At 41.6% G+C, this 27317-nt stretch overlaps 2 protein-coding genes across 6 annotated transcripts; one reads left to right on the plus strand and one right to left on the minus strand.

The window, feature by feature from the left end:
* LOC105558931 (sporulation-specific protein 15-like) lies at positions 1-17671 on the plus strand. Of its 5 annotated transcripts, XM_012006875.1 has the most exons (19): positions 1-369; positions 604-723; positions 889-1146; positions 1663-1833; positions 1913-2248; positions 3064-4755; positions 4872-5369; positions 5705-5839; positions 6062-6327; positions 6510-7177; positions 7438-7565; positions 8406-8462; positions 9534-9701; positions 10511-10579; positions 11102-11416; positions 11485-14345; positions 14846-15584; positions 15787-16160; positions 16488-17671. In XM_012006875.1, the coding sequence occupies exons 1-19, from the start codon at positions 307-309 to the stop codon at positions 16597-16599; spliced, it is 9030 nt and encodes a 3009-aa protein (XP_011862265.1). In that variant the 5' UTR covers positions 1-306; the 3' UTR covers positions 16600-17671. The 5 variants fall into 5 exon arrangements, with proteins under 5 accessions (XP_011862265.1, XP_011862267.1, XP_011862266.1 ...); XM_012006877.1 differs by lacking the exon at positions 10511-10579; XM_012006876.1 differs by lacking the exon at positions 8406-8462.
* LOC105558930 (2-phosphoxylose phosphatase 1) lies at positions 16589-27317 on the minus strand. The gene is made up of 4 exons (XM_012006874.1): positions 26891-27317; positions 22186-22353; positions 21249-21820; positions 16589-19636 (listed from the first exon to the last, which is right to left on the minus strand). The coding sequence occupies exons 1-4, from the start codon at positions 26979-26981 to the stop codon at positions 18908-18910; spliced, it is 1560 nt and encodes a 519-aa protein (XP_011862264.1). The 5' UTR covers positions 26982-27317; the 3' UTR covers positions 16589-18907.

Below are 27317 nucleotides of genomic sequence, written 5' to 3' on the forward strand. Positions count from 1 at the left end.
AGATTAGGTTGGCACGACTGACGCGCGACCGTTTTAGACCCCCAACCGCCTTTCCAACCGCTTTCATCGAGCGTTTTAATTAACTCCGAGCCGCTGCTCGGAGGTCCGTGATTTTATTGTTTGATCGGGCGAGGCAGGCGATACCGCATCACAGGTGAGAGCCACCAGACAGCTGGCAGCAGGGAGCAGCCAGCGCGGAGGCGTCAAATTTGAAATGTAGCGGGTGACAAGCGCCGACGAGCGTGTCAACGGACGAATAGATTGTTTTGCGCCCTTGATGCACGTCGACCCGCGAGCTCCGTCGAGATGAGCGCGACGCAGGACGAGGACGAGCGTAGAAAACGCTCGCTGGAGGCCGGCAGGGAGATGGTAAGGATTCCCCCCTGTTTTCTTACATCCATAACCAATGTCGTCCCCTTTCTACATCACTGTAGCCTGGCTCCGGCAGTTCCTCGTTTGTTTATTTTCCTAACTCGACATTTTCCCGCTCGTTATCGTCACCTCTACCTCGGAGGGACACTCGTGGAAGGTCCTCCGCGTCAGCAATGTCTCGTCTCTTGTTATCAATGCCCGAGTTGTACAATCTTATCTCGATTGTCGCAGTTGGACAAGTATAAGGCGAAACGGTCGAGCAGAGACCAGGGCGGAAGCATGGAGCCCGCGGAGCAGTCCGACGACGAGTCGTTGCACAACGAGAAGTCCGTGATGCACAAGGAATCCGGTGTAAGAGGCAAAGTTGACACGCCTTGGGCCTTCTCCAGCAAGGACACAATGTGACACAGTGTAACACTGTGAATCATTGCATCCTTGTTGTCCTTGCTGGAAAACGCCCCTTGACTTGCGGCATCTTTACGGCCGACCACATTACATCATCTGTCGCTGTATTAGGTAACCGAAGGCATATCGTCGAGGGACATAACGCACAGCAGCGTCAGTATAAGCGAGGGAGAGGCCGACGCTGATCTGGAGGGGCTGGCGGGACGAGTCGCCGAACTCGAGGAGTTGTTGCACGGAAAGGAAGCTATAGTTGGGGCCTTAAACGCAGAGATTGATCATTTACGGGCCGAGACCTGCTCCCCGAACTCGTCGCAAAGCCAGGGCAGCAGTATACATGGAAGAGACATCATATCTTTGTATCATACAAAAGTACGTCGCGTCTCTTCGTCTGGAGACGCGATTCTCCTTTTAATGTTAAGCCGTAGAACGTACATTTAGGAAAGTGTCGCTGTAATCAATGTGATAATCCTCGTTTTAATGTATTTAGGACGAGTTTCAGGAACGTCGGTTAACTGCTAACTTCAGGTTAATTGATTCTCTGTGTCTTGTTAGATAAGACAGCAAAAGATAAGTCACAGTCTACAATAGAGATGTAAACCCGAAGCCTTAAGAAATTGACTGATCACAGTCGCGTATTCTACTCATACTTGACCGTGATTGGTCAATTTCTTAAAGCTTAGGACTTAAATCTATTGTAGACTGGGACTAAGGAGTTGACTCTGGTTAATAGTTAACCGACATTTGTAAAACTGGCGCTTAATGAAATCTTATTTTTGCTTTCGACAATAACAGTATTTACAATTTCAACTCTACTAGATTGCATTGCTTTTTTTATATTGCACGAGATAATTGGCACCAAATCACGTTGTGCTCTTCATAAAACAGTTGCAGGAGTTTGAAAAGGCGGTTATTCAACGCGACAACCTGATCGAGCACTTGACGTCGTCCCTGGAGCAAGCGTTGTCCGCCAGAGACACTGTAACGGCGCAGCTCAATGCCTTGAACTCGATGCAGCTCAACAATCCTGTGATAAACAATATGAACTTGCAGCAAAAGGTGAGTAGCGCGCTTCAGATTTTTACATTTTGCGGTTATTAATAATCTCGCTAGACGTCTGAGACTTTTGCGATTTTAGATCGAGGTTCTGGAAAAGGCGATGAACGATCAGGAATCGTTGATCCGTCGATTGAACGCGCATCTGACGGAAATTCGTAAGCACGTGCAGACATTGGAGATGGAGAAGGATACGCAAAACGCGGAAATCAATGATTACAAAATGCAGATAAACAATCTAAACGAGCAGATTCGCCTGGGCGCCGCAGAGAAGAATCTGGATATCGACCAGACGTTGGAGCAACAGAAACAGTACGAGGCGCGGGTTGATAAGATCAAACAGGACATGCAGCATATCTTGCATAAGCTTACCAGTGAGACTAACGCCAATGCTATACGCCACCAGCAAGAGCTAAAGGTAAGCGTTTCACGAGATGTTCTTTCACTACAATTAACTGGTATAACTCTGAAGGTAGATATGGTATTGCCAGCAATTCAAAACAATGATAAGTCTTCTTCAAAAAACGACCTACACTGGCCAATGCTTTTATTCAATACAAAAACGACGTTTCGCTCCTAGATTTGGACCCTTTTCAAGTAATCTGTAATCGTATATAACTGGTATAAGTTTCTAGTTTACTTTATACATTCTTTTAGCCAAGGTTGGGAAAGTTACTTTATAAAAGTATCTAGTTACAGTTTTTTTCGCTAAAAATGTAACTAGTTACAGTTACAAGTTACCAATTCTAAAAAGTAACGCGTTACAGTTACAGTTACTCAAAAAGTAACGAATCATTACTTTGCAGTTACTTTCTTGCAATGAAAATAAAAATATCGTATCTGTGTTTGAATTATAAAGTGTTGATAAAAGCGTTTATGTGCAAATGCAAGACCTAATGCGATCTGTGGAGGTTTAAGATACATATAAAGTAACTCTTAATGTAACTATCAAATTAGTTACTAGTTATCGCAAAAATGTAACTGAGTTAAGTTACAGTTACAGATGGAGAGAAAGTAACGAAGTTAAGTTAGAATTACCCAAAAAAAAGTAACTGTAACTATAACTTCGTTACAAGTAACGAGTTACTTCCCAACCCTGCTTTTAGCGTATCAGAAATGAACATAATGTCTATGTGTGTGTGTGTGTAGCGAAAATTGTCAACAACTTATTGTAGCAATTGAAAGAAGAAGATTGACCACATTGATTTCTTCATTCGAATATTGTATTCGTAGGAGTTGACTGCGAAGAACGCGGCTGAAATTACGAATATAAAGGCCAAGCACGAAGAATGTATGAAAGTGCAGAGGTACGAAAACAAAATGTTGGCCGATCGTTTGAACAAGGAATTGCCGGACCTGGAGAGCAGGCACGCCAAGGAGTTGTCCGTCTTTCAGACGCAGCTGGCGCACTACAAGAGAACCGTTCAGGCGTTGAAGCTCGAATTGGAGAGTCACGCCGAGTCGCAGAAGGAAGTTCAGCTGTACAAGATGAAACTCGACGAAGTGAGATTTGAGGCAGAGAACGAACGGCACATGCAGAGTCTGCACTTTCAGAAGGAGAAGGAGCTGCTGAACGAACAGATCAGACTGCACAAGATTCAGCTGGAGGAGATCACCTCGAAGCATATCGCGTCGATGAGTATCCTGGAGTCTAAGGAGAGCATCGAGCGATCGCTGGAGCAGGCTTTGTCGAATGCCGCTGCGCTCAAGCAGGAGAACGACACGCTGAAATTCAAGCTGGACGATCTGTCGTGCAGGTACTCCGCGGCGCAGTCGATCATCGAGTGCAGCCACGACAGAACCTTGAGCGGTAAGCTGTACGAGATGGAGAAGTCCTCGTCGCGATTTGACGCTACGAGCGTAAGCACGGTCAGTGAACTAGGGGAGACCATGTACAAGACTTTCGACGAGGAAGCTATTCAGCAGCAGCTGACGAAGCGAAAGCTCGAGGAGAAGATGGAAATGGAAAAGCTGTTAGTCGAAAAGGTTCGCGTTCTCGAGGCGGATCTGACCAAAGCGCATAACGAACTGGAACAGGCTGACGCTGCAAAGAAGACGTACGAGAAGCAGCTGAAGGACACGAGGAATACGTGCGACAAGCTGCAGCAAGAAGTCAATTCGTTGAGGGAATTTAATCGTGGCACGTCTCGCGGTGCCTCCGCCCAGGGATCTGCCGAAAGCGCTCTGGCAAACGTTGAGAGCGACTCAGCTCGGCGAATAGAGGACCAACAGCGGGAAATAGAGAGTCTGAAACTGCGAATGGAGGAGAAGGAAACGGAGAACGCGCGGTATAAGAAGGATTTGGCTGAGATAACGGAAAAGTCGAGGATGGCGGAGACGCAGTGCGAGCAATTGAGGGACGGTTTGGCCCACGCGTGGGCGCAGTGCGCCGAATTTGAGGAAAAATTGAACCAGACCCTGATGAGCGACAGCAGTAAAATTATCTCCCCGAACAACAGCACAATTTCATCCAAGCACCGTAACAAAGGGAATCAGAGTTTGGACGACAGTATGCTGAGCCCAAACGTAGCAGGTCAGAAGAGAGTTTCGGAACTGAATGTCGCCGGCACGTTAACGGACAGTTATCTGAAAGAGAACGAGAATCTGTATAAGGAGCTGCAACAAATCCTAGAGGGTGAATCAAGTTTGGACGAGGTTAAAGTAAAATTATCACGCTTTTACGCTCTATGCGAGAAAGTAGTCGCCGATAAGAAGCGATCCTCGGCGGAGGATGCGACTTCGCAAAAACAGCAGGACGACGAAGACTCGATGCAAAGATCCTTGGAGAACCTGCGGGCGGAGAAGGAGTCGCTGAGCCGGGAAATCGAGGCGGTAGTGAATCGACAAAGGGAAGAACTGGAGTCTGTTAAAGCGGATTCCGCCAAGGAGATTAACAGACTACGTTCGTTGCTGCTGAATTTCAAGGCAGGTCATTTTTCTTCTAGTTCGACCCGAAACAATATTTGTGTCTGTATTTTCTTTACATCGCTGAGCAGGATTGTACGTTTTCTTTTAAAGTGTTATGTTTCTTGTTTCTTAAGGATGGCAATGCAAGCCTGAACGACCTGAGGACCGAACTCGAGGCACGCCATGCTAAAGAGATGGAGGAACTGAGGACGTACTTTGAGCGGAAATGCCTGCAGATGGAGAAACAGTATTCCGAGGAAATCTTCAGCCAGCAGTCGAAAAGGATTTCCGATAACGACAGCGAAACCGAGGAGCTGACGGACGACCTGTACTTCGGCGGTGCCGGCGACTGCTTGAACGTGTCCAACTCCCGCGCGGCTACACCCAGTGCCATCGAGGAGTCCCTGAGGAGCAAGATCCTAGACGCTGAAAGCCAAGCACGCCTCGAGACGGAATACGAGGGCAGCATCCAAGCATTGCGACAGGAACTGGAACGCAAAGCGAATGAAATTCAGACTATCACGGCTGATCACGAGAGGGCGATCGAAGAGCAGAAGGAGCTGTACGAGTGTCAAATTCATGATATCGAGACGAAGCTGGAGCACGCACTGATCCTACCCACTGTGCACCAGGTGAGGAAACAAATTGTCCGCTTTGTTAGTATCGATTTGTCAACAACAGCGGTTCTTGTCAGTAATACGTGCTGAAGGTTCATGTATGAAGCATGGTGTGTCATCAGTATGGGTTAATTATTGTAATACATTTCTCGCCTCGGTGCAATCTTCATCTCCGTGATCTCCTTATGGTCTGTTGAATGTCCACGCTCTCGTACATTGTAATTAATATAGCGTTTATTACTGTGCAACAATGAGGAAATAGATTATTTGTGCTGTTTCAATAACTTAGGTTGAAATGCGAATTTATTTGTGACTAACATACCGCCGTGTGACTTCCTGTTTGCATGTAGTGTTGTCAGACAGAATGGGAAGCGTTGGAGAACGGTGAATTGTCGAGTCTGCGTGATGCGTATAATCATCAATTAGAAGAGCAGATCGCGCTTGCTAGACAGGACATTATCAACGCTCTTCAAGAACAGATTCAGGTAGATGTGGATCATGTATAAAAATTGGTTTAAGAATGAAGTACGGACGAAATAATAATGCAGATTAAACCATCTCGGTTGTGTTTTTGAACAAGAAAATTTCTGAATGTTACTGTGTGTCCTCGTACAAACATTGGCTAATGCCGCATGGTGTTGATATATTTATGGCATGTTAGCGGAGCCACTGGAGGATGTTTATCGTAAAATGTATTATAATTGCAGACACTATTGACAGTGGAGGCTGACAAAGAGGATAGTTGGCCGACTGAATTATTAGAGCTGCGAGATAAATTCACGTGCAACGCTAAGCAAGAAATCCAGGAATTGAAAAAGATGCATTGTGCTGAATTAGCTCGTTTGAAGGACGAACACGGTTGCACTGTAACACGAATGCTCGAGCAACATCAAAGGGAAATCGCCATTCTTAAAACGGATAATAAGCCAGAAGTCAGTTGCGTCCGAGCATCAGAAAATATCACGAAGGAAAGGTAATTGATGAGTGTTGAAACGATATTATTTTATGATTCAACAGATAGAAAACAATTGTTTAATTAAAAACGTTTAGTACTGAAATATTCAATATTAAAATTGACCTGGAAATTACGCTAACTGAAATCCGTTATGCAATTCTTCCATTTATTGCTTACGCATTGTGTGTTGTTTCTATCAGGGACAATCTGTGGAAAGCGTGTGTAACCCTTAAAAATCTAATTGGGGAATTGGTTAACTACTTCGCTGTCTGCGAAGAGGAAGTTAACAATACTCTGATCAGCGAAGTTCTGAAGAGACAATTGACAGAATCCGCTTTTATCAATGAAGAACATTTAAGCAAGAACGACAGCATTTTACCTGAAGCACAGCCCAAAGATTCATCGAGCCAACAGATCAAGAGAGTTCACTTTGCTCCGCAGTCCAGTAAAATAACTTCCATCGTTAATAGCGATAACAAAACGTTGCAGAATTTAGTTGACGAAAACATAGATGAGATATTTAAAAAAGAATTGAAGGCTTGTCTGAGACGCTTGAAGTCTGATAGCACACAAATCCTCAACCTTTCGTTGTCTGAGCCAGACAACGAGGACAAAACTGCATCGTCAAATGAGAGCCTCTTAGCGAGCAACATTAATGAGGAGCTCACTTTGAAACTGAACCACGCTGAAGTTTTGATAATAAACTATCAAGAAGAAATAGAACGATTAAAATTACATATTTTGGAACTGCAGCGAAAGTTAATTAGCGCGGAAAGTAAAAAGGAAGTCATCACGGAAGGTTACGGCGAGAGCGATCTTTCTAGGGGCGACATGGTGTTGCAAGATTTTTCGCAAGTGCAAGAAAAAGGTAATTCTTATTTGATTTTGATATAAATTATTTATTTAACATACACGCATACGTAAATACACATAACAATCTTGTTTATTTTCTTTATTCACACATTTAATTTCAAATTGTTTAGAACATCAGCATTTGAAACTAAAAATATTTAAATCTATACCAAATATATAGATTGCGTTGGTCATTCTACGTTCCAGATATATTTGTAATATTTATATTTTATCTTTTCATGTTCCAGCTATATGATAATTTTATTTAAATTACAGCTAGACATGTGTTATCTAATGGTGGCGGCGACGTGTCTTATTTGCTGCAATTAATAGAAGAGCTGTGCAGGCAAAATGATAAACTGATAGACGACGCCAGGAAAGAGAGGGAAGATTTGCAACAGCAGGTAAAATCCTTTATTAGTTTCATTCAAAGTGCATTGTTGCATGAGTTCTAATTATTCGACGTTGGTATGTTCAGTACGGTGATGAATATTGCGGTGTATGAAAACAACTTGTCTTTGTAATTCATTAAGTCTATACACTTCTGTCTCTACAAGCTTCGTGTTTATATTCTTTACATCGTACGTGTTTTACCGTGTACCAACAATTAACACAATCATCTCTATTTGTATGGCACGTTTTTTTTTTACACAATGCAATTATTAATACATATCTACTCATTTTTTTTTTTAATAAGTAGTATCAGGATTTGAGAGAATTATGTTGTATTATGCACACTGTATACAGAGTGTCTTAAGAAAGTGGGATATTTAGATTCTCTCATCCCAAAATTTTTGGGTATGCTATCTGTTGGAGAATCCTAGATCTTTAAGTCTCTACGTACTTGTATTTTACGCTTAAATTTAATTTTTATTGAAATTTTTGTTTCCTACGTTTTTCTACTCCGTTATTTTTATACATAAAAATTCTTGGTTATAATATATTGAGCTTTATTAATTAGATTTTCACCTTTTTAGTGATTTAAAAATGAATTCATTTTATTTAGTTATTTATTCACTTTTCTTTATACACTCTGTATAAAATAAAATGACGCATTCCTCAGTAATTTGTGAAACAGCCAGAGATTAGAACATCGTGCGCATATGGCAGTTGATATTAAAAAGTACTATTTGTCATTAAAACAAGTATTTGATTAATTAATAAGAAGCATCTTCCAAATCAAAAGTGCAGAGCTCTGCTGTGCAGATTTTAAAAGATTGATTGGCGTTCTATTGTCTTGCCAGCAGGTACCTTTAGAACCTACTCCTACCCCATACATTCACAGGGTTTGCTGCAAAAAGGTAAATTATAGAATTACTAATATTACTGTAAACGCTGTCCGTAAGTTACTTCCAGATCGGCTGTAATACATTAATGCGTATAACATCCCGCTGCAATTAAGAAGTGTGAAACTAGTTTCCGTTGTAACGCCATTTATCTCCTTTCTAATGTCTGTCCATTTTTCTAATTGCACATACGTTTGCCATAGTATTGCTAAAAAATATATATTTATTATTACCACACACGCGTTTGTATGTTGTTGCAAAATGTAATAATTGCCTTGCATGCTGTATTGTAGGCATTTGAATGTGTCATATTAGCACAGTTAGTTATGTCTTGTCCATCATAGATTTTTTACTTCCTCGCTTATTTTAGAATTGCCAAAATTTGATGTTAAAGCCGGAATTTTTCGTAACTCTTTAATTTTTATTGTTACGTGATTTTTAATTAAATGGATATTCGAATATACTTGGTTTTTACACACGTGAAACTGTTAAAAAAATTAGGTTTTTAATTTAATTTTCAATATTAAGATATTTAGTAATTATATTTATGCCTTAACATTGAAATAATCATTATTTTTCTTTCTTTTATTTGCAACGTCTGTGACTGAAAGAATCCGGTATTACTAACACACCTTTATATTTTATTGCACTTTAGTGCTATTATTTTACTTTACTATAAATGGGACAGAAGGCCCAATTACCAAAAGCTTACTGAATTATTAATTACAATTAATCTTTCATTAGAGAATATAATTTTTCTAATGATTGTAAATATATATACAAAAATTTACTTTTTTCTTTCTTGCTTTTAAAATATTTAAAGCATTTATTTCACTAATTTTACAAATTTATTAATACAATTTTTCATGTGTAATAAAAATCTTAAACTCTGAAAAGTTTAAAAAGGTTTAAAATTAGATTAATTATTATTATATTGTTTGTATATAGATATGTAATTGTTACAATGCAAATGACTTAAATAATGCAGCAAATGAACTATTTTAAGTTTAATTACTTTTATCACGTACGTCGTCCGGCGTGGGTAACACACGATAATTACCTTTAACTGGAACTACGTTTGTTTAGGTTGAGGCAGCGGACAAGCAGTTACGAGCGACGCGGCGGTTTCTGGACGAGCAAGCGAGCGAGCGCGAGATGGAACGAGACGAAGCTGCAAAACAAATTCGCTTTTTGCAAGAGCAACTCAAAGAACGCGAGCGCGACAAAGAGAGAGATATGCGCATCACTTCCGAGGTAAAACTCTTGTTGATTTTTTTTTCAAACAAAAAGGTTTTTTGTTCAGTACACGACATGCTTTTCATAATCACCCGCTGTGGTTAGCTTTAGGATTTATTTCTCAGTTAATCCTTAATTAGTTAATGCCAATTAATGAAAAAGAAATTCATATACGCAAAATATTGCAAAACACTGTTTTAAATATATCAAAATCGGTTTTGCGATAAATACATTTATCTTGGAAAAAATTTAAAGGCAAAATTATCTTGATTTGTTGAATTTAAAGATGTTAAAAATGACTTAAAAGAAGTGCTGTGCAATAATTTGATTTACGGCTAACTAAGGATTAATTAATTTAATATAGACTTTATTAATTCGCTGTAATAATTACTGCACTAACCAGGAAATTTTCACTGGCATAATGACTGCCATCTCCAAAACTTAACTATAGGTGGTTTCTGTGGTTTATTTAATATAATACTTAATATAGACTTAAAACTGCTGGAAAAAGATTGCACAAAGTTGATCCCTAAAAAATGGGTTGTATAGTTTATTACGTGAAAATACTAGGTGAGATCCTGTAATATCATACGAATTCTGCAATTCTATTTGTACTTTATATGCACTTTGACCAGCAGGTTCTTTAATCTAAAAATAATTCTTTCGAAAACAGTGTAATGTAGAACGTAAGTTTAACTACCAATCTAAAGGGCTATATCTTGGAAATTAATTATATCGCCAGCAATTAGTATCACGCATCACGACTAATTGTATTAACACAATGTTTTTCTGCACTCTGGTTTTGGTTTTCTGTTTGTCGCACAAAGCAGTCTGAGCTATCATCTGAAACAACTTCAAACATCCCTGAGCTTCAAACGACTGACATCAATGCAGCTGTGAGTGTTGTGTTTACTTTGATTTGTAACTTTTTATACAATTCTTTTTCGTCGTCATACAGTGGGTGAGAAAAGTACCCATATGTTTGCCAACATGCATATTTGATAAGTTATGTGACAAGTTACCGTTCACCTAGTTGCCTATACACCTGTGCAACATGAAAAGCGAAATACATTTAAATACTTTAGAGATTTCTTGAACACAATAAGTGGAAGCGCTTAAATGTGACATAATAAAAAGTTCAGACTACTTATTGGTAGAATTATGTTATTTATCATCTTTCTTTTAGTAATTTTTATTTTTCTCGTCACCGTTTAATTATTTTTCTTATTTATTAGTTAATTTTGTTTCTTTCTTCACCCACTGTACATTAGCTTAAAATTATTGTAAGTAAATACGATACATACCATGTCTCTCCATGCTTTATATGTTGGGTCACGCTTGACTGGAAATATGGGTGACATCCTGTAAAACCGATGTGCGTAGATAACTCGCACATATACATGTGATTTATGATCTAGGTGGAGGCTCTCGAATCTCAGATGAGAGAGATGTCGTCATTGATGTCCGACAACGAGGCGAAGATGTCGGAGAAGGACACCGAGTTGAAGGCTGCGGTGGACAAAATATGGTTCTTGCGCGAGATCATTACTGACTTGGAGCAGCAGCTGCAGGCCAAGAGTGAGAAGGAGGAGTCCTTGCAGATGCAAATCGATCAATTGGAAACCGTGATAACTGCGCAGACGAAAAATCAACAAGAATTGGTTCAGGAGCTGGATGCTATTAAATCTGGTAGCGAGAACAGACATCTGAACGAGCAAATTAATCATTTACAAGTGAGTAAAGCGAGCAAATGCGTAAACAATGTGTGAAAATGGTTACGGGACAGCCCTTTGTGTTTCAGGAGGAGTTGAGTAAACACAAATTGAGTTCGGAGCACTTCAACGTCAATTCGTCCGTCTTGAAGCAGATTAAGGTAGAACTGCACGAGATGCAAAATCAATTGGACAAGAGAATTCGAGAGATGGAATCTGCGCACATGTGCGGCTCCAATCTAAGCTTGAGTCAGCCGAGCGAGGACGTCTCGATCAGGGAGCAAATCGACGCGACGAGATGTTTGACCCCGGACGATCCGTCCTCGCCGCCGATGCTGCCGCTGGATCAAGTGCTCAAGCTGAAGGACAAAATGCTGAAACACGCACGTGCCGAAGAGGTGGCTTTCAAGCGGATCAAGGATCTGGAGATGCAGCTGACAACGATGAAAAATCAGAATGAGGAATTGTTAGCGGAACAGGAGATCCTGCACCAGACGGCGTCCGAGCAATTGTTCCAAATCGAGGCGATGCGCGGTCGCTTGGAGCAGCACAAACAGAGCGCGCCTTTCGCTCAGAAACAAGCGACGTCTCGTTTAGAATTGCAGCTACACGAAGCCACGATGAAATATCATTCCCTGGAACAGACCATTACCGACAAAGAGATGGAGTTGAGAGAACTGAGAGCCCAGCTTGAGAGGGTTAATCAGATGTTGGCGGAGAAAGAAGCGGAAATGGAAAATTTTGTGCAGTCGGAGAACGGCGCGCTGCAGAAGATCGAGCGACTGAAAGATCAATTGAAGCTCGTTCAAGAGGAGAAGAAAATGCTGCAGATCAAACTGGGGACGCAGGAGCATACTCAACTGGAATTGCCGCAATTGATCGACACCATACTGGCGGATAAAAACGAGGAGATTGATCACCTAAAGGAACAACTCTCGAAAAAGGAGAAACAATTGAATGCCTACTCATCGCTCGCTTTGGACGACGTGCAGCTGAGGGAGCTAACTAAGCAAGCGGAGGCCAAGAACAGCGCGCGAACGTTGAGCGACATCCTCTCCATTCACTCGGAATGCGAGGAATTCCCTGAAGCCATTCGAGCGCCTAACGCGACACACGCGACATTACACAATATCTCTAGCTTCAGAGTTTCTACGTCCGGCACGAAGAACATACTTCACACGAACAGTCTCAATACTTTGGAAACACCTCTATTGGATACGGATAAGATAGACACGCAAGTACCGCCGTTGGACTTGCATTCCCATACACACAGTTACAGCAACGGGAACGTCGGTCACTCGGAAATGGAGTTGCAGCGTTCCGGAGAGGAGTCAAAATCATCATCTCCGAAAAACAACGATGTTAGCGAGGATTCTCCACGAGTCGAGGAATTACTCAATGAAAAAGTGAAGGAGGTCGAAAACTTGTCGAATCAGCTGCAAGCTCTGCAACAGGAGCTAGATTCCAAGTCTGATCTGTTGAACAAATACGAGACGGAATTGATTACCTTGCAGAAACAGTATCAGGATTTGCAGGATGAGTTTAAAGAAACTGTCGAAAGCTTGGCGCGCGATAAAAATTTCTATAAAGGACAATACGAGTTAGCTCAAGCGTCGGAAAGTAAAATAAAGAAAGATCTGGAGGAAGTAGAGAACATCCTGAAATTGAAGACGGACGAACTCGAGGATCATAAAGATAGGATGCAGGTAAACGAAAGGATCATCACGGAATTGAATACGGCAAACACGAAGCTGAAGAGGGAGATCGAAGTTAAAGAGAAGGATCAGACGAAAAGGAGCAATTCCTTGCTGCAGAATGCGACGCAGGAACTGCAAAGATTCAAGGAACTCGTTATGGACAAAGATATCGCCTTGGAGACTTTTCAGACGCGCAACATCGAGATCGAGAACGAGAACAAGCAATTGTACGAATTTAAGACTAAGCACGAGCGAGAGATCGCCGAGTTGCAAAACGAGATCCTACGGCTGACAGATGGCTTGAATAATCGGGATCAGGTTATTCGTAAATTGGAGGAGATGGCGAGGCGAATGAGCGATGTTCAGTCGGGCACGTCCTCGCCGTCGTCCTCTAGCAACAAGGACTTGGAGATCCATCACCTGCAAGAGTTCCTGAAGGAGAAGGACAAGGTAATCAGGCAGATGAGCGATGACAGCAAGAGCCTGCATCGAGCATTGGAGACGATTCAAAACAAAATGAAGGAATCGGGTAATATTGTGGAGCTGAGAAGAAAATTGAAGGAAGAACGCAGGGTGAACGAGGAGATGAGAGATACAGTGCAGAGGTTGCAGAAAGAGTTGGAGGATGCGACGCTCCTGTGCGACGCTTCTAGGCGACGCTCACAGGACGATAGCGATATCGAGGATATGGTTCAGCGAGAACTAAATCTTTCCGCGCGGTTGGATAAGCAAATTATGCAGGTAATTAAGGATGATGAAGTCGTGGATGGAGCAGCGACCAACGAGAATCAAAAGACAAATAAAGTACACAAAGACAACGAATTATTGAGGAGATTGAAGGATGATTTAGAGGTCGAGCGAGATATAATGAGACATCAGATCGCCGAATACGAGGATCGTATCCTGCAATTGAAGGCGGATTTGACGGAGGAGACGAGGAAGGCAGCCAAGCTGGACAAGGAACTTGGGTCGGAGAAAAATGTGGTGCAGTTCCTGAGGGCGCAGATAGAAGAATATCGCCGGATGAAGGAAGTAGAGCGAATACAAGACTCTGAGTTAATCGAGTTCTTGCAGACAAAGTTGAAAGCCTCTCTGGAGAACGAGGAGAAACTCCGTAATGATCTAGCGTCGATGAGACAACAGCAGATTATTCTGGATTCGCAATTAACGTCCACGAGGAAATTGATAGAGAATGAGAACGCCAACAGAAACTTGCCGAATTTTGCTGCAACCGTGCACAATAACGATGAGAAGTATGCGTTAATTTTTAACTAATTTTTCCATTTTTTACTACTTTTATTAGTTGTAACAAATTATAATAGAAGTTTGGTGACGCCAGTCAAATCAAGAATTTTAATAAGTATTTAAACGACCTTACTGGCAATTCTTCTTTATTAAATAATAAACTCTTTATATTATATAAGAAATTTCGTAATTTATAAACCGCTACCCGTTCTCCAGACATTTGTAGGCACTCTTGTAAGTTTGTTCACCTGAAGAGGACCAGTATTACTGACCGAAACGTTGTTTTTTCTATTTAATAAAGAAGAATTGCCAGTAAGGTCGTTTAAATACTTATTAAAATTCTTTATTAGTTGTGTTTATCTTTTATAATCATTTTTGCTAAACTTTGACATCTATGTGTGTAACAAAAGAATTGAATTACATTTTAGCAAAACGAGATAACCTCGAGAAAGTCAAGTTGTTCCGTAAATAATATATATGTTTCCAAATCTTTCTTTTTATTTTCAAGAACGACGGTGAATTTGGAGAAAAGCTGCGAACACAATGCAGAACTACGGGAGAGTGTAAAGAGACTGGAGAACGAGATAAGTAAATACGAAAAGCAGTTAGAGATTGCGATAGAGGAACAAGAAAGACTAATCAGCAGCTTAGCGTTAACTAACGGATTGAAAGAAATCCTAGAGGCGGATCTGCGGAGAACCACGGAGGAGTTGAAGGCACGAGAAGGGGACTGTAATTATCTGCAGAAGCAGCTGAAGATATTGACGGAAAACAAGAAGCAAGTTCAAGACTGGCAAGCTGAGCTGGACGAGAACAAAGAATTGCGCAGGGAGGTCAACATCGCCCGGGAAGTTAGGATAGAGCTGGAGGCCGATATAAATCGTGCGAAGCAGGAACTGAAGGAGTTCTCAAATCGGGAGTTGAAACTTGTGCGCACAATAGAATCCATGAAAGAGCGAGAGACTGAGTTCAACAAAAGATTAGCAAGTTCAAAAGAGAAAGAGAGGAGAGTTAAGGATTTAATTGAGAATGTCGAGGACGTCCCTGCGAATTTCACGCAGAAGTTTAAGGAACTGAGCGAGACAGTCGAGAAATACGTTGTCGAGAAGAGTTATCTCGAGGACAAAATCGGTAAACTGAGAGTAGATAGGGAACTGTTGACACAACGCGTAAAGTTGCTCGAGGGGCAGCTGAAGAAACTGAAAACTACACAGGCCTCGAGCCAGGAGATGGTTCCTATAGAGAGGGTACAACATTTTCTTTCACTATTGCAATCTAATTATGTTTAAAATTGAAACAATTCAATTTTTATATCTTGAAACTGAAAAAAGTTGTTAGCAGTGACCATAGTTTTTTTTATTTTTCATCACAAATCTGTATATAAAGATTAATTAGCTATAAGTGCCCTGCAGAGTAGAAAGCAAACAATGTGTGAATTTTATATTTCAGTTACAACACTTCTATGGCAAATATCTACGGGTGAACAGCAGACGGAAAGCGTTGGCGTATCAGAAGAAATACCTGCTGTGCATCGTCGGCAGCTACCAATATTGCGAGGAGAACACGCTATGCGTGCTCGCGCAATTGACTCAAGACCAACGCTCTTACACGCGACTGCCTCACAACAGGAAGGTGCGTTTCAGGATCGCCGTGTACGCGATAGTCAGTATACACAGAATGAAATGGTTGTTCCAACGCTGGCGAACGGGGAAACGCGTGGGTGCTAACGCTATCATGGGTGGTACCGATCAATTGATTGATTTGCCGCCTCTCCGGAAAACGGTATCGAATCATTCTCCACCTGTGAGAGAAAGGACGACAAAGTGAGTAAAACTATAATCAAACATATTATTTTTATGAAACCCGCAAAAAGACGATTGCATCGGAAATCTTTAGTAAATATGTAAAAAGAGAATAAACATCAACGAGAAAGTATTCTAATTTAGAAATATTACATGCTACATTGTTCAGCTTTGTTGCGGAAAATATTATCTTGAAATCGTATATGATGAATTTCAATTGGTTGCTGATTTAGAATTTTTTATTCGTTAATACGATTCCGTTTGAATCATATCGATTGTTTGGTGAAATGTACTCGCGTTTTATTTTATTTCACAACATTATTATACATTATATGTTGTGTATTTCAGTGGAGGTAGCGGTTTTATGCTCGGGCAGTATTACCAAGAAGTAAAAAATTTCCAAGAGACACTTGGCTTAGGTAAGGCAGAGTCTGGTACTAGTCATATCATCTCAGAATAACATTATATGTATATTTTTAAAATATGTAGAGGTTTAGCTGTACAGTGTTGACATTACGAATATCCTGTTCAAGTAGTATACCATACAGTTCGCGTTTTTTAAAATGCTTCATTAACGACTTCGCGATTTTCGAATTTTTTTGTTTAGATTTTAGGACAAGTAAATGTTTTGAAACGTAATTAATTTTGCACCTTTGAATATGTAGATTTGGACATCTTAAAGTCTTTGTCGAATAATGAAATTTAATTACCGGTTTTTCGTTCTATTGAAAATCCTCGGAAATTTAAACCCGCTTATTCACACGTTGCACTTGATACGCTTGCGTTTTTCAAGTCGTTGGGTCCTCGCAATATGAGATTGTTCGATCCTACTTTACTGCATTTTTCATTTTTGATAAACGCGTTCTGTATTTTGCGACTAAATGGCAATCGTCGTCGATCGATCTGCATGGGATTTCTATTTCCGTTCGGCTGCACGATTTGCATCGCCCTAATTAATCATTAAGCAATTGGTTGGAAAAAAAATGTAAATTTCGTCAGCTCGACCGGAAATAATTGAAACTGGGCATTTATACGGACTCTGTAATAGACTGCCGGTTTTTTTTATATATATTTGTAACTCATTACCGTTTTCGTGCTAGACTTTGATTGATGTTGTCTTTCTCCTATTGATCTTGGTGATGCAATCTCGAAGTGTCACCTGTGTACTGCGAGAAACATGAATAATGAGACGTTATTAATAGCAAGAAGGATGTGTGCATGTAAAGTAGGTTTTAGCGTTGTAAGACACATGAGAGGCTTTTATCGAACGTTAAGCGAAGTAAAAGCAATTTCTGCGGTAATAATGCTCGGCTTGGAGCCGGCCAGACGTTGCTTTTATTTGCGACATATTGTTATTGTGTAAGTTATATAGATATATTGTAGGTATATAAATATGTAAACCTGCGTGCCTTGTACGCCGTAAAACGCGTTCATTATTTATTTACCAATGGATTATAATAAGCTTTTTATATATCGCAAGTTGCATGTCGTTTTCCCGATGCTCCTGTAATAAAGAATCAATTTTTTTAATATATCTAACTTTCGTTAAATATACGAAAACCACTCGAGACAGAGACACTCCGTCAAATACTCCGAGTTTTTAAAGCTCGATCAATCTCGTTTCACTTTCGTTTTATCAATCAATTCTACTGTGTGTATTAATTAGTCGAGGAAGGAATATGACTACGCGTTTCTTAGTATTATATATATTTTTCTAAAGCACTATATATACATATATATTTACATATATACAGTAGAGTGTATGATAAAATATATAATAATCGACTAATCGGTTCTCATTAGCGCTATCGTTTCTCTAAATTTATCTAAAGATACATTAAAGTTTTAGGTATATATCTATGACGATAAGGCTTGTTCCTTGCTAAGATGGCAACTTACGTACTCTTTTTTTTTTCCTCGTTTGTCATCGAGTTCGGACAATCTTAAATTTCGTTAAACTGTGCGTCGATACGGCGAGATGTAAAAAACAATTTAAAACTGAGCTTGTCTCGGATGTCAAAGGAGAACAATCTTACATGTATAATCTGATTATTCGCGGCAGAATCGAAATACTTTCTTGTTAGTTGTAGGAAAGTTGCGTTTTAAGTGGCTTACGCCGCGTAAGAGGAATTCGTTAAGAAAATTGGAGGATCAGCTCCTCTCAGACGTACTTCGAACGTTAATGTTATTAATTACTTTCACATCGGCTTATTTATCTATAATGCATAGTGCTAGGTGGAAACTCGTTCGAGATCCACTCGATATATCTACCTGTCATTCGAGAAAATAGGTGAATTAAAAAGAATTGGTAAGAATACTTGGCGTCCCTGTGAAGCCATAAACTTGTGATCTCTATGGCGAGAGACTGGCTTTACGTGTCCTGTACAAGTGCTTCTCCACTCTTCTTCGTTTTTTATCTATTTTTTGTTCTAGAGGACGAAGCCGTTTGCCACACTTTTAAAGAGAATGTTATAGCACCTCGCCTAAAATTAGTGTTAAAGCGACTTTTCCCTTACTTTGTATTTAATATCTACGAATAGAGAGAGTGGTTAAACGGCTATTATATTCCGGATAAAAAGAGATAGAAGAGGATCTCTAAAAAAGTGCTAAAGTCTTGAAGTTTCTAATTTCGAGAATAAGGTATTCACTATTACCGAAGACGAGTCTCGCGCTCTCTCTCTTTTTTCCTCGGTCTCTCATTCCTTTTAACTCGCCTATTTTACTACGGGGTCGATCATGTTTCGCGAGCTGGGGAACGCCCGTTAATTTTAGCGAATCTTGTGACTCGAGCATGCGTCCTTAAAGTTCGTCGCGTTGAACGGCACGAAATAGTCGTCGTGCAGCTGCCTGACGATGTTCTCGATCGGGCAGAGCTTGACGCCCCTCTTGCCCATCGTCGGCTCCCCGTCGTCGCTGACGTAGGTGTTGGCGTTCTTGCAGAACGGGACCCTCGGCGTGAGGTCCCGGCCGTTGGCGACGACGCGGAAGTAGAAGTCGCTGGCGAGGCGGTTGTCGTTCCGCGAATTGATCTTGTAGACCTCGATGACGAGCCGCGAGGCGTAGTGGGTCGCGACGTCCGAGACTATGCCGAGGGCGGTAGCGAGGTACTCCAGGGTCTTGTCGTGGCCGGAATAGAGGACGATCTTGGGCCTGGCCTCGGAGATGATGCGCAGCATGAAGGTGACGATGCCGCGCAGCATCCCGTACGCCTTCAGCAGCCCGTACTTGTTGCGGCTGCTGCTCTTGGCCACCTGCTTCGACTCCCAGTCCGTGTAGGCGAATAGCCCGGTAACGTGGTCGCTCTTGACGCACGTGCGCTGCGTGTCGAGGTCGGCGCAGGGCAGCGAGGCGCCGTGGCACACGTACGTCAGCAGCGCGTCCCTCAGCGTGTTCGGGTCGCACGTCTGCGCCTGGTCCGGCAGCTGGAACACCGCGCTCGCCGCCTGCTTGATCAGCTCCCCGACGGCCGGGTGGGATTTCAGGTGATTCGAGGTCTCCTGGGGGAAGTGCAAGTAAACGCGCCTGCTTAGAGGCCAGGCACGATCCTCAACGCTCCCTCTGGGGCGCTCCACGAATATTTTATTAACAACTGAATTATTCTTTAGATATACCAATAATCTGGGAGAAGTGCGGGCTGACACCTCGATGGAAAGTTCGCCAATAGAATTAAATGAGCCTTGGAGATTTGTAAAAGGCTCTCGCCGATTTTGATTGTACTCGTTAACGTTACGGCCAAGCCGGCTCTCGAATGTAACTTTGAACGACCTTTTTTTTTTTTAATAATTGAACGCAGTTATCCAACAAGGAACCAAGTACCATTTTCGTGATTTTTAGTTACTGCGAAGCGATCACGAGGGTCTACAGTCCATTTTACAAAAGTGACCCAATTTTTCGTCTTTAATGGAATCGCATAAAATAACATTTGAGATTATAGTTGGGTCATTATATCTGAGATCAGCGCAGAATTTCATTTCTAACGTTTCGCGAAAATCGCTCTAGCGGAGAAGTGAAATTTCCAAGTTGATTCCGCATTGCAGAACTGCGTCCGCGTTAATTTTCCACAGTAATTCTCTAATTGAAGATCTCGAGCTTTTCCACGGGACCTCAATGGGAAAATTAATTATCGAAACGAGCCCCCGTGAAATTTTCGAAAAGACCCGCACTCTCGTGTGCACTAAACATGCGGTGCGCCTCCGCGTGTCACGTGCGATGCGCAGCGAGCGGCGATTATTTTCGTGGAAAAAAATTATTATATCGCGTGCGAGTGTTTTATTCGGATGACGCGCTGAGAAATCGGCGTTTGTCGGCCTAGAATGACCCAGATAATTTTATTGAATTTCCTGGGAAAGCGGGGAGAAGAGCGATGTTGATGCAGATTATTTAACATGTTTCTGAGAAAACTGGAATGAGATCTCAGGTCATTAAAACTTCCTCGGGAAGACGGGAATAGCGCAAATGTAAATTTATCGGGTCTCTCCCTCAAAAAGGGTGGAAATACGACGACAAGTCCGTTTTACATACATCTTCGCGAAGAAAAATGAAGCGAGACTCTCTGCGCGAGGGAGATCCGTCGGATTTAAATTACTTGGCGCAAAAATTGCACGAGTCTAAAGGACGATTGTATTCCTTAAACGTATCGCATAGATTAGCGAACGATCGCGAGGATTGTCACGCTCAAATTTCACGGAAAGGACATGATCGTCAACGTGGTCCTGGTGGGAATATTTTGCTGAAAATGCTACGCGAAATTCATGAAAAGTGAAACGAAAATTATTGAAAAATTATCGAGTATGTAAATCTTGAAATGAATTAATTTTAATTTTATGAAAATCAATGCAATAGCGCGAAATACAAGAAAAGTCCAAGTATACAGTCGAAATTTACTGAGATTTACGAAATGCTTGAGATATAAAATTTAATTAAAGACTGCGTTACTTATTGATGAAAAATTGCTGAAATATCGAAATGATAATGAAAGAGGACCAATCGAGAGAGACTGTCAAATGCGTCTCAGTAAATTTAATTATATTTTCAGTAAAATATTTCCACCGCAGGAACGTTCGTCTGCAAATCGAATATGCGGGAAACCGACGAGGCGTACATATTTACCTTCAAGTGCTGCTTGAGGAACTTCTCGGCGGCGGGACAGGCGCACTCGTTACCGCAGAACGCGTAGCTCTGGCTCTCCTGCAGGCTGATCCTCGCCAGAGCCTGGAGGCCGTCGTTCTCGAAGAGCAGCGCGTAGAGGAGCGCGACCGCGCTCTGCACGGTCCTGCGGTAGGAGGTGCTGTACACGATCACGTCCTTGCCGTAGGACGTGCCGTTGCCGAGGTTGAGCCGGTGATAGTACGCGTTCCTCAGCGCGACCCCGGTCTTGAGCAGCTGCAGGACGCCGAGGGTGGTGAGCTGGCCGATCCTGCAGTCGCGCGCGTTTGCCGGCAGCACGGGGAGGCCGTGGAACGGGCCCAGGAACTGGGCCCAGGCCGCCCGCGAGTAGCTCGACGCGTTCTGCACGAAGCTCACGTAGTTCTCGTAGACGGTCTCGAGGTCGGTCCCGGCGGCGAGCTCGCTGGCGCCGCAATTGATGCTGCTGATGTTACGTATGTGCGTGAGCGGACCCCGGTCGCCGTGGCGGATGAAGATCAGGATGCCGCTCAGCGTCAAGTTGCCGTCGAGCTTTCCTGTCGGAAGGCGAGGAAGCGCGATATTTTCGCGATTAATCGCAATCCACGTGTAATGATATGATTTTGAAACTCGTGCCCGCTCCGGGCCCGCACGCTTGCGCAAGAAGAAAGTGAGTTTGCACTCATTTCCAGCTCGAGTGAGATCAACTGGGATTATTGACTCTGCCGGCCCATTTACCATTCGTCGCGATTATGCGCGAGGAGCTTTGAGCGAACGACTTCTTTTATACTCTGGATAGCGTTTAATATGATTGATGAGAACTATTGATTGATGATGCGAAATGTGTCCGGTCATCGTGACCGGAGTATTATATTTTCGGCCGCGCTCGATGAAAAAGTAGGATACTCGCGTGTGGGGGTACCTTCGGTGTCCGCGGCGATCTCGTGCGGCAAGTTGCAGAAACGAAAGATCTTCTTCGTCTTCGCGTCCGATTTCAAGTTCCTCGGGAACTCCCGTAGCGACAAGTCATTGCTCGGGACTCTCGTCTGCACCGAGGTTTTCTCATCTACGCCGATATACTTGTACATACCTGCGCGACGAAAGAGAAATATCGTCTGTAATCGACAGCTTTTACATTCCATTTTACGTCTTCAACTATTGTTTCGTTTATATTACGCTTTGTACCATCAACCCGGTGAGAACGCTAAGGTCGAATCAACGTCGGATTGATGTTAATGAGGTCGAGACCACTTTTCCAAACGTCAGTTTTTAGAAAATAATTAACCGTTACAGAGCTTTATTTTTGTATTAAATCACTGCGTTCTGAATACAATTAGCATCTTATTGGAGAGAACTGTCGAGTTAACTTATTTGATACAAAAAATTAAGTTCCAAAACTGTTAATTATTTTCAAAAACTGATGGTTGGGACGCGGTTTCGACCCCATTGAACGTTGTCCTAACGTTCTCCATTACAAACAACGAAATGACGTTATAAGCAATGGGAGCGAAAAGCGTATTTATTGTCGAGTTTCATTGTCAATCATCCCAGATAGCCAAATCTGTTGTAGCAGATTTCGTCGAGTGCCCACTACAAATTTTGTAGGCAGAAAGACTGCAGATTGCATACAGAAACGGATATATTCGATAATGTTGCAGCAAAAGTACAACGAAATCTGCTCACATAACTGGACCTGCTTGGTTTCTGCCGACAATCTGTTCACAGCGTATGTTCTACAGACTCTGCTGCCAATATAAAAGCCAAATGCACAGATGGCTATGGTTTTAGTGTGAGTTTCTGACAAATCTGCTGCCAATCTGATGTTAATCTGCTAACATTTTGCTGACTGGGATACACTCAATAATTCACTTGTACAGTTTGGATCATTAAGTATACGACGGATGATGAAACTCACGGAACAGTAGCTGTATTTTTTATTCTCATTGCTCGTACGTCATTTTAATGTTTATAAAAAAAATTCTGAGAATCTAATTTATTCGTTTGCATTTATACACTATAATTCCTTCTTCTCCCATATATTTCGGATTTAATCTGACAGTAGGTAATCTATGGCAAAGTCTTATTTCACGTAATTCAACTCGTATCATTGCGAGTTATACTGTCAGGCGCCGGTTTTAAAGAGAACAACGTCCTTCGTTTTCATTTATGTGATATAACTTCTTCCCGTCTAATGCATTTTGACTTAATCTGACGGTGTCTGTTACATTAAAATATTAAAATGATTAAATTTGCATCTATAATCTTCGACAGAATCTTATTTCGCGCTATTTTATTCATGTTATCATTACGATATCATCAGGTGCCGGCTTCAGAAAGGATAACGTTTTCATTTATTTACTTTAATTTCTTCCTCTCTAATGCATTGTGATTTAATCTGGCGGTACCTGTTAATATTAAAATAATAAAATTTTCAACGAATCTGTATCAGGGAAAAACGTTATCTCTCCGCTTTCGGTTCATATTTCGGTAAAGCCCAGTGTCAACGGAAAAGTTCTTTCACCGAAAAAAAAAGTTCGCTAGCATAGCTAATCATGGCTTGCTAAAAATATTTTGCTGCCATAACTACCCGCACAGAACAGAAACCTCCAATGGATGTTCAATAGACATCCACCATGGAGATGCAAAACCTCCATTAGACGTCCACGTAAAATCTTATGGATCTTCAATAGACATCCACAGTTCCGCATTTGCTACTTCCATTGGACATCCATTAGCATACTCATAAATGTCATATGGATGTAATAAAGAGTAATTATAGATATTTAAGAAAACTGATGGAATATATAATATTACATATTTTTAAATATACTTTTAATACATTTGAAAATTATAATTAACATTTATATTAAAATTAAATATTGTTTTGGTAAAAACGTGAAAAGATAATATAAAAGAAAGAAATATAATAAAAAGATAATAATACGTGTACAAATATATCTATCCATGTATCTTCTGTCATAGATATCCCCTATACCCCATACAGCACAGATGGTTGCAGTTACATTGCAGAAACGTTGCAATCTTGCAGAGACATTGCAGGGATATAAAATTGCAAATTTTCGATAGCAATATTGCAGCAATGTTTCAAAAATAATGAAAATAATACATTTTCTATTTAAAAAATTTTTCTAATTACGAGAATTTTATAATGTTATTTTCGTTGATACCAATAATACGCGAATTATTAAGTACTTGATCAGTGCGGTGTTGCTCGCAATCTCCATCTATTGCGAAGCGACATAATCTCCTTAGGTTGCTTCGCAATAGCTTGCTGTGTATTGAAAAAGGCCTGGATGCATATGTAATTAGTAAATTCTCTGCTTATGTACAACAACAAATTATTCCAAAAATATTGCACTGCAACATTGCTATAATGTTGCACTGCAATCTCTCTGAGGGCGGACATTTCAACGCTGCAATCCTCCAGAAACGTTGCTGCAATATTGCAATCTTGCAATGTAACATTTCTGCAATCTTCCTGCAATCTTTCTGTGCTGTGTGGGACAGCACCAAAGCTTTCAGAAACATTTCAGAAAACATTGTTGCAATGTTGCAATATTTCTGAAAGCTTTGATGCTGTATGGGCCATTAGACATCTGTGATAGATTTACAGACAATATATTTATCGCGGAGGTAATATGGAGTTCTATTAGATAGATCCATGGAACTATGGAGGTTAAATATGGACGTCCAATGAACGTCATGTTCTGTGCGGGTAGTAACCCTATACAACATATCGGCGCAATATTGGGAAATATGTAAATCTAATATTCTCAATATTGGTCCAATATTGTAAGATGGACGTCTTCTTTTATTTAGCCAATATGTCTATTTAGCAATATTGGTCTAATATTGCATCAATATTCTTATTGCATTGTTAAATAATTGGTCACTGCACTTGCAATATAAATCTATTATATAATTATTATCGTGCAATATTTATTCCGTGGCCAATATTGGCTTTACGTTGGACAATATCAGCCAATGCATTTCTAATACAACCGACATTGGACCAATGCACTGTGCTACTAGGGTAAATTTCTAAACCACAGCAAGTGGTTTGTTGTAGCACCCAATACAATGGGCACAGTAGCCAAATATTTAGCTATCACACCTAAATATTAGCTGTCCATATTTTACAAATGGAATTTAGTTGCCACATGCAATCTTCAGTCTACGGCAGTTACATTTTTCCCGTATTGTCGAGGAGATTATGTCGAGTTTGTTTTTTTCCTGGCGGTCGATTTAGCATACGTGTCAACGACTATGATTGGACACTTGCCTCACTCTCGCAACAAAAAGAAAGTGCAATATTCGCCGCTTCGATGGCACCTGATAACGTCCAGCTGTATAGCGCGCTATTGAAAAACTAAAGCGTTCTATTATTACGGTTCTATTATTAAAGCCGAAGTGATAACGCGAGCGTAGAAGCGCTCAAGTAGCTGCGCGACAGCACACGTCACATATGTGCATTCTGTCTCGCGTTTAAAAATAAAAACTCGTACCTGGGATTGAAAGATTTAAGCGTCCCGAAAGAAAATCGGATAACGGTGTAAAAGAGAGACGATTGTATTATACAAGAGCGGCGCCAAGATAACTTCCTCTCCTACCGTGTACGAAACCCGATCGATCTCGACGCGAGTTCGATGTATATTTTTTTTTTGCGCCGCGACGAAATCTCGTTTGTGTCGTCGTAGGTACACTAGGAATCACCAGTGCCTTTCCATATAAATTTAGGCACATGTAGAACACATTTTCCATGTACCTATGTGTATGCAAAATGTATAAATGTATCGATATGTTCACAAATTCATGTGGAAAGACATCGCGACTGTCCCTAGTAGCACAATATAAGGTAAAAGTACCAATGCCCGGACATTCACCTGTACCTGGACATTCGTATTTGTTTCTTTAAATACGAATATCTAAAATTGTAATTTGGAATGTGTACGTATATTAAATGTATAATATGTACATGTGTGTTCATGGCTGAAAGTTTAAATATCCGCATTTAAAGACCAAACAAAATACGAATGTTGAGATATAGGTGCATATCCGGGCATTGGTACTTTTATCTTATGGCGCAATATTGGGAAATGTAAATCTAGTATTTCTAATATTGGTCCATTATTTTAAGACGGACGCCTTCTCTTATTCAGTCAATATTCTTATTACATTGTTAAATATTGACCGGCGCACTTCGAATATAAATCTAATATTATATAATTATTATAGTGCAATATTTATTCCATGGCCAATACCGGCTTTACGTTGGACAATATCGGCCAATGCATTTCTAATGTAACTAACATTTGGCCCAATGTTTAGCCAATGCACTGTGCTACTAAGGATCTCTTTCGCAAGGTCGTATCCTCGGTTTTACTCAATTTTTCTGCTTAAACGCTCATTTAGGACCAGTAGGAGATGCGACCTTGCGAAAGAGATGAGTCGATTGGTGATTCCCAGTGTACATAGATGCGCGCGAATCACGTTCGCGCGCGTGTCTCGCCGCGGCTTCTCGAGATCGACAGGCCGCGATGTCGCACCGATTTCTACGCTCGCAGGGTCGATCTCTAATAGCGGGACGGCACGTTGGTTGCGTTTACCAGCGACCAGCAGGAAGATCCACACGCTCAGAATCACGTAGCAGTAGAACGCCCTGTGCTGGTAGGAGAGCCGGATCATTTCCGCGAGCATCCCGCGGCGGCGGCCGGTCCCGGGGGACCGATTTGCAGGCCAGCGAGCGGTAGCGGCGTCCCGACGACGTCAGGGCGACGACGGTGACGGCGGCAGCGTGGAGCGGCGCGTGGAGGACGAGGACGCGACTCGATTTCCGTCCCGCACGAAGGGGCCGCGCGAGGCTGCATCTTCAGACACCCTTCGGCCACACTTTCCGCATATTTGTCGACGACAGTCCTGCGACGAGGGACTGCGCCCGAGCGGAGAATCGACGCCTACGACGACGACGACGACGAGGACGGGGACAACGGGAGAAATCGCCGAGCTCCCTGCGGTGCGTACGCCCGAGATGGA

The sequence above is a fragment of the Vollenhovia emeryi genome, unplaced genomic scaffold (assembly GCF_000949405.1).
Source record: "Vollenhovia emeryi isolate VEMERY1.0 unplaced genomic scaffold, V.emery_V1.0 DF939304.1, whole genome shotgun sequence".
NCBI lineage: Eukaryota > Metazoa > Arthropoda > Insecta > Hymenoptera > Formicidae > Vollenhovia > Vollenhovia emeryi.

Bases quoted from the DNA above. Each gene is read 5' to 3' on its own strand.
- LOC105558931 (XM_012006875.1), top strand. From the start codon at position 307: ATGAGCGCGACGCAGGACGAGGACGAGCGTAGAAAACGCTCGCTGGAG. The intron at 9,702-10,510 runs GTAAAACTCTTG...TGTCGCACAAAG, and splicing joins ATATGCGCATCACTTCCGAG to CAGTCTGAGCTATCATCTGA. The intron at 16,161-16,487 runs GTGAGTAAAACT...TGTGTATTTCAG, and splicing joins GTGAGAGAAAGGACGACAAA to TGGAGGTAGCGGTTTTATGC.
- LOC105558930 (XM_012006874.1), bottom strand. From the start codon at position 26,981: ATGCTCGCGGAAATGATCCGGCTCTCCTACCAGCACAGGGCGTTCTAC. The intron at 21,821-22,185 runs GTACCCCCACAC...GCCTTCCGACAG, and splicing joins GATCGCCGCGGACACCGAAG to GAAAGCTCGACGGCAACTTG. The intron at 19,637-21,248 runs GTAAATATGTAC...CACTTCCCCCAG, and splicing joins TCCTCAAGCAGCACTTGAAG to GAGACCTCGAATCACCTGAA.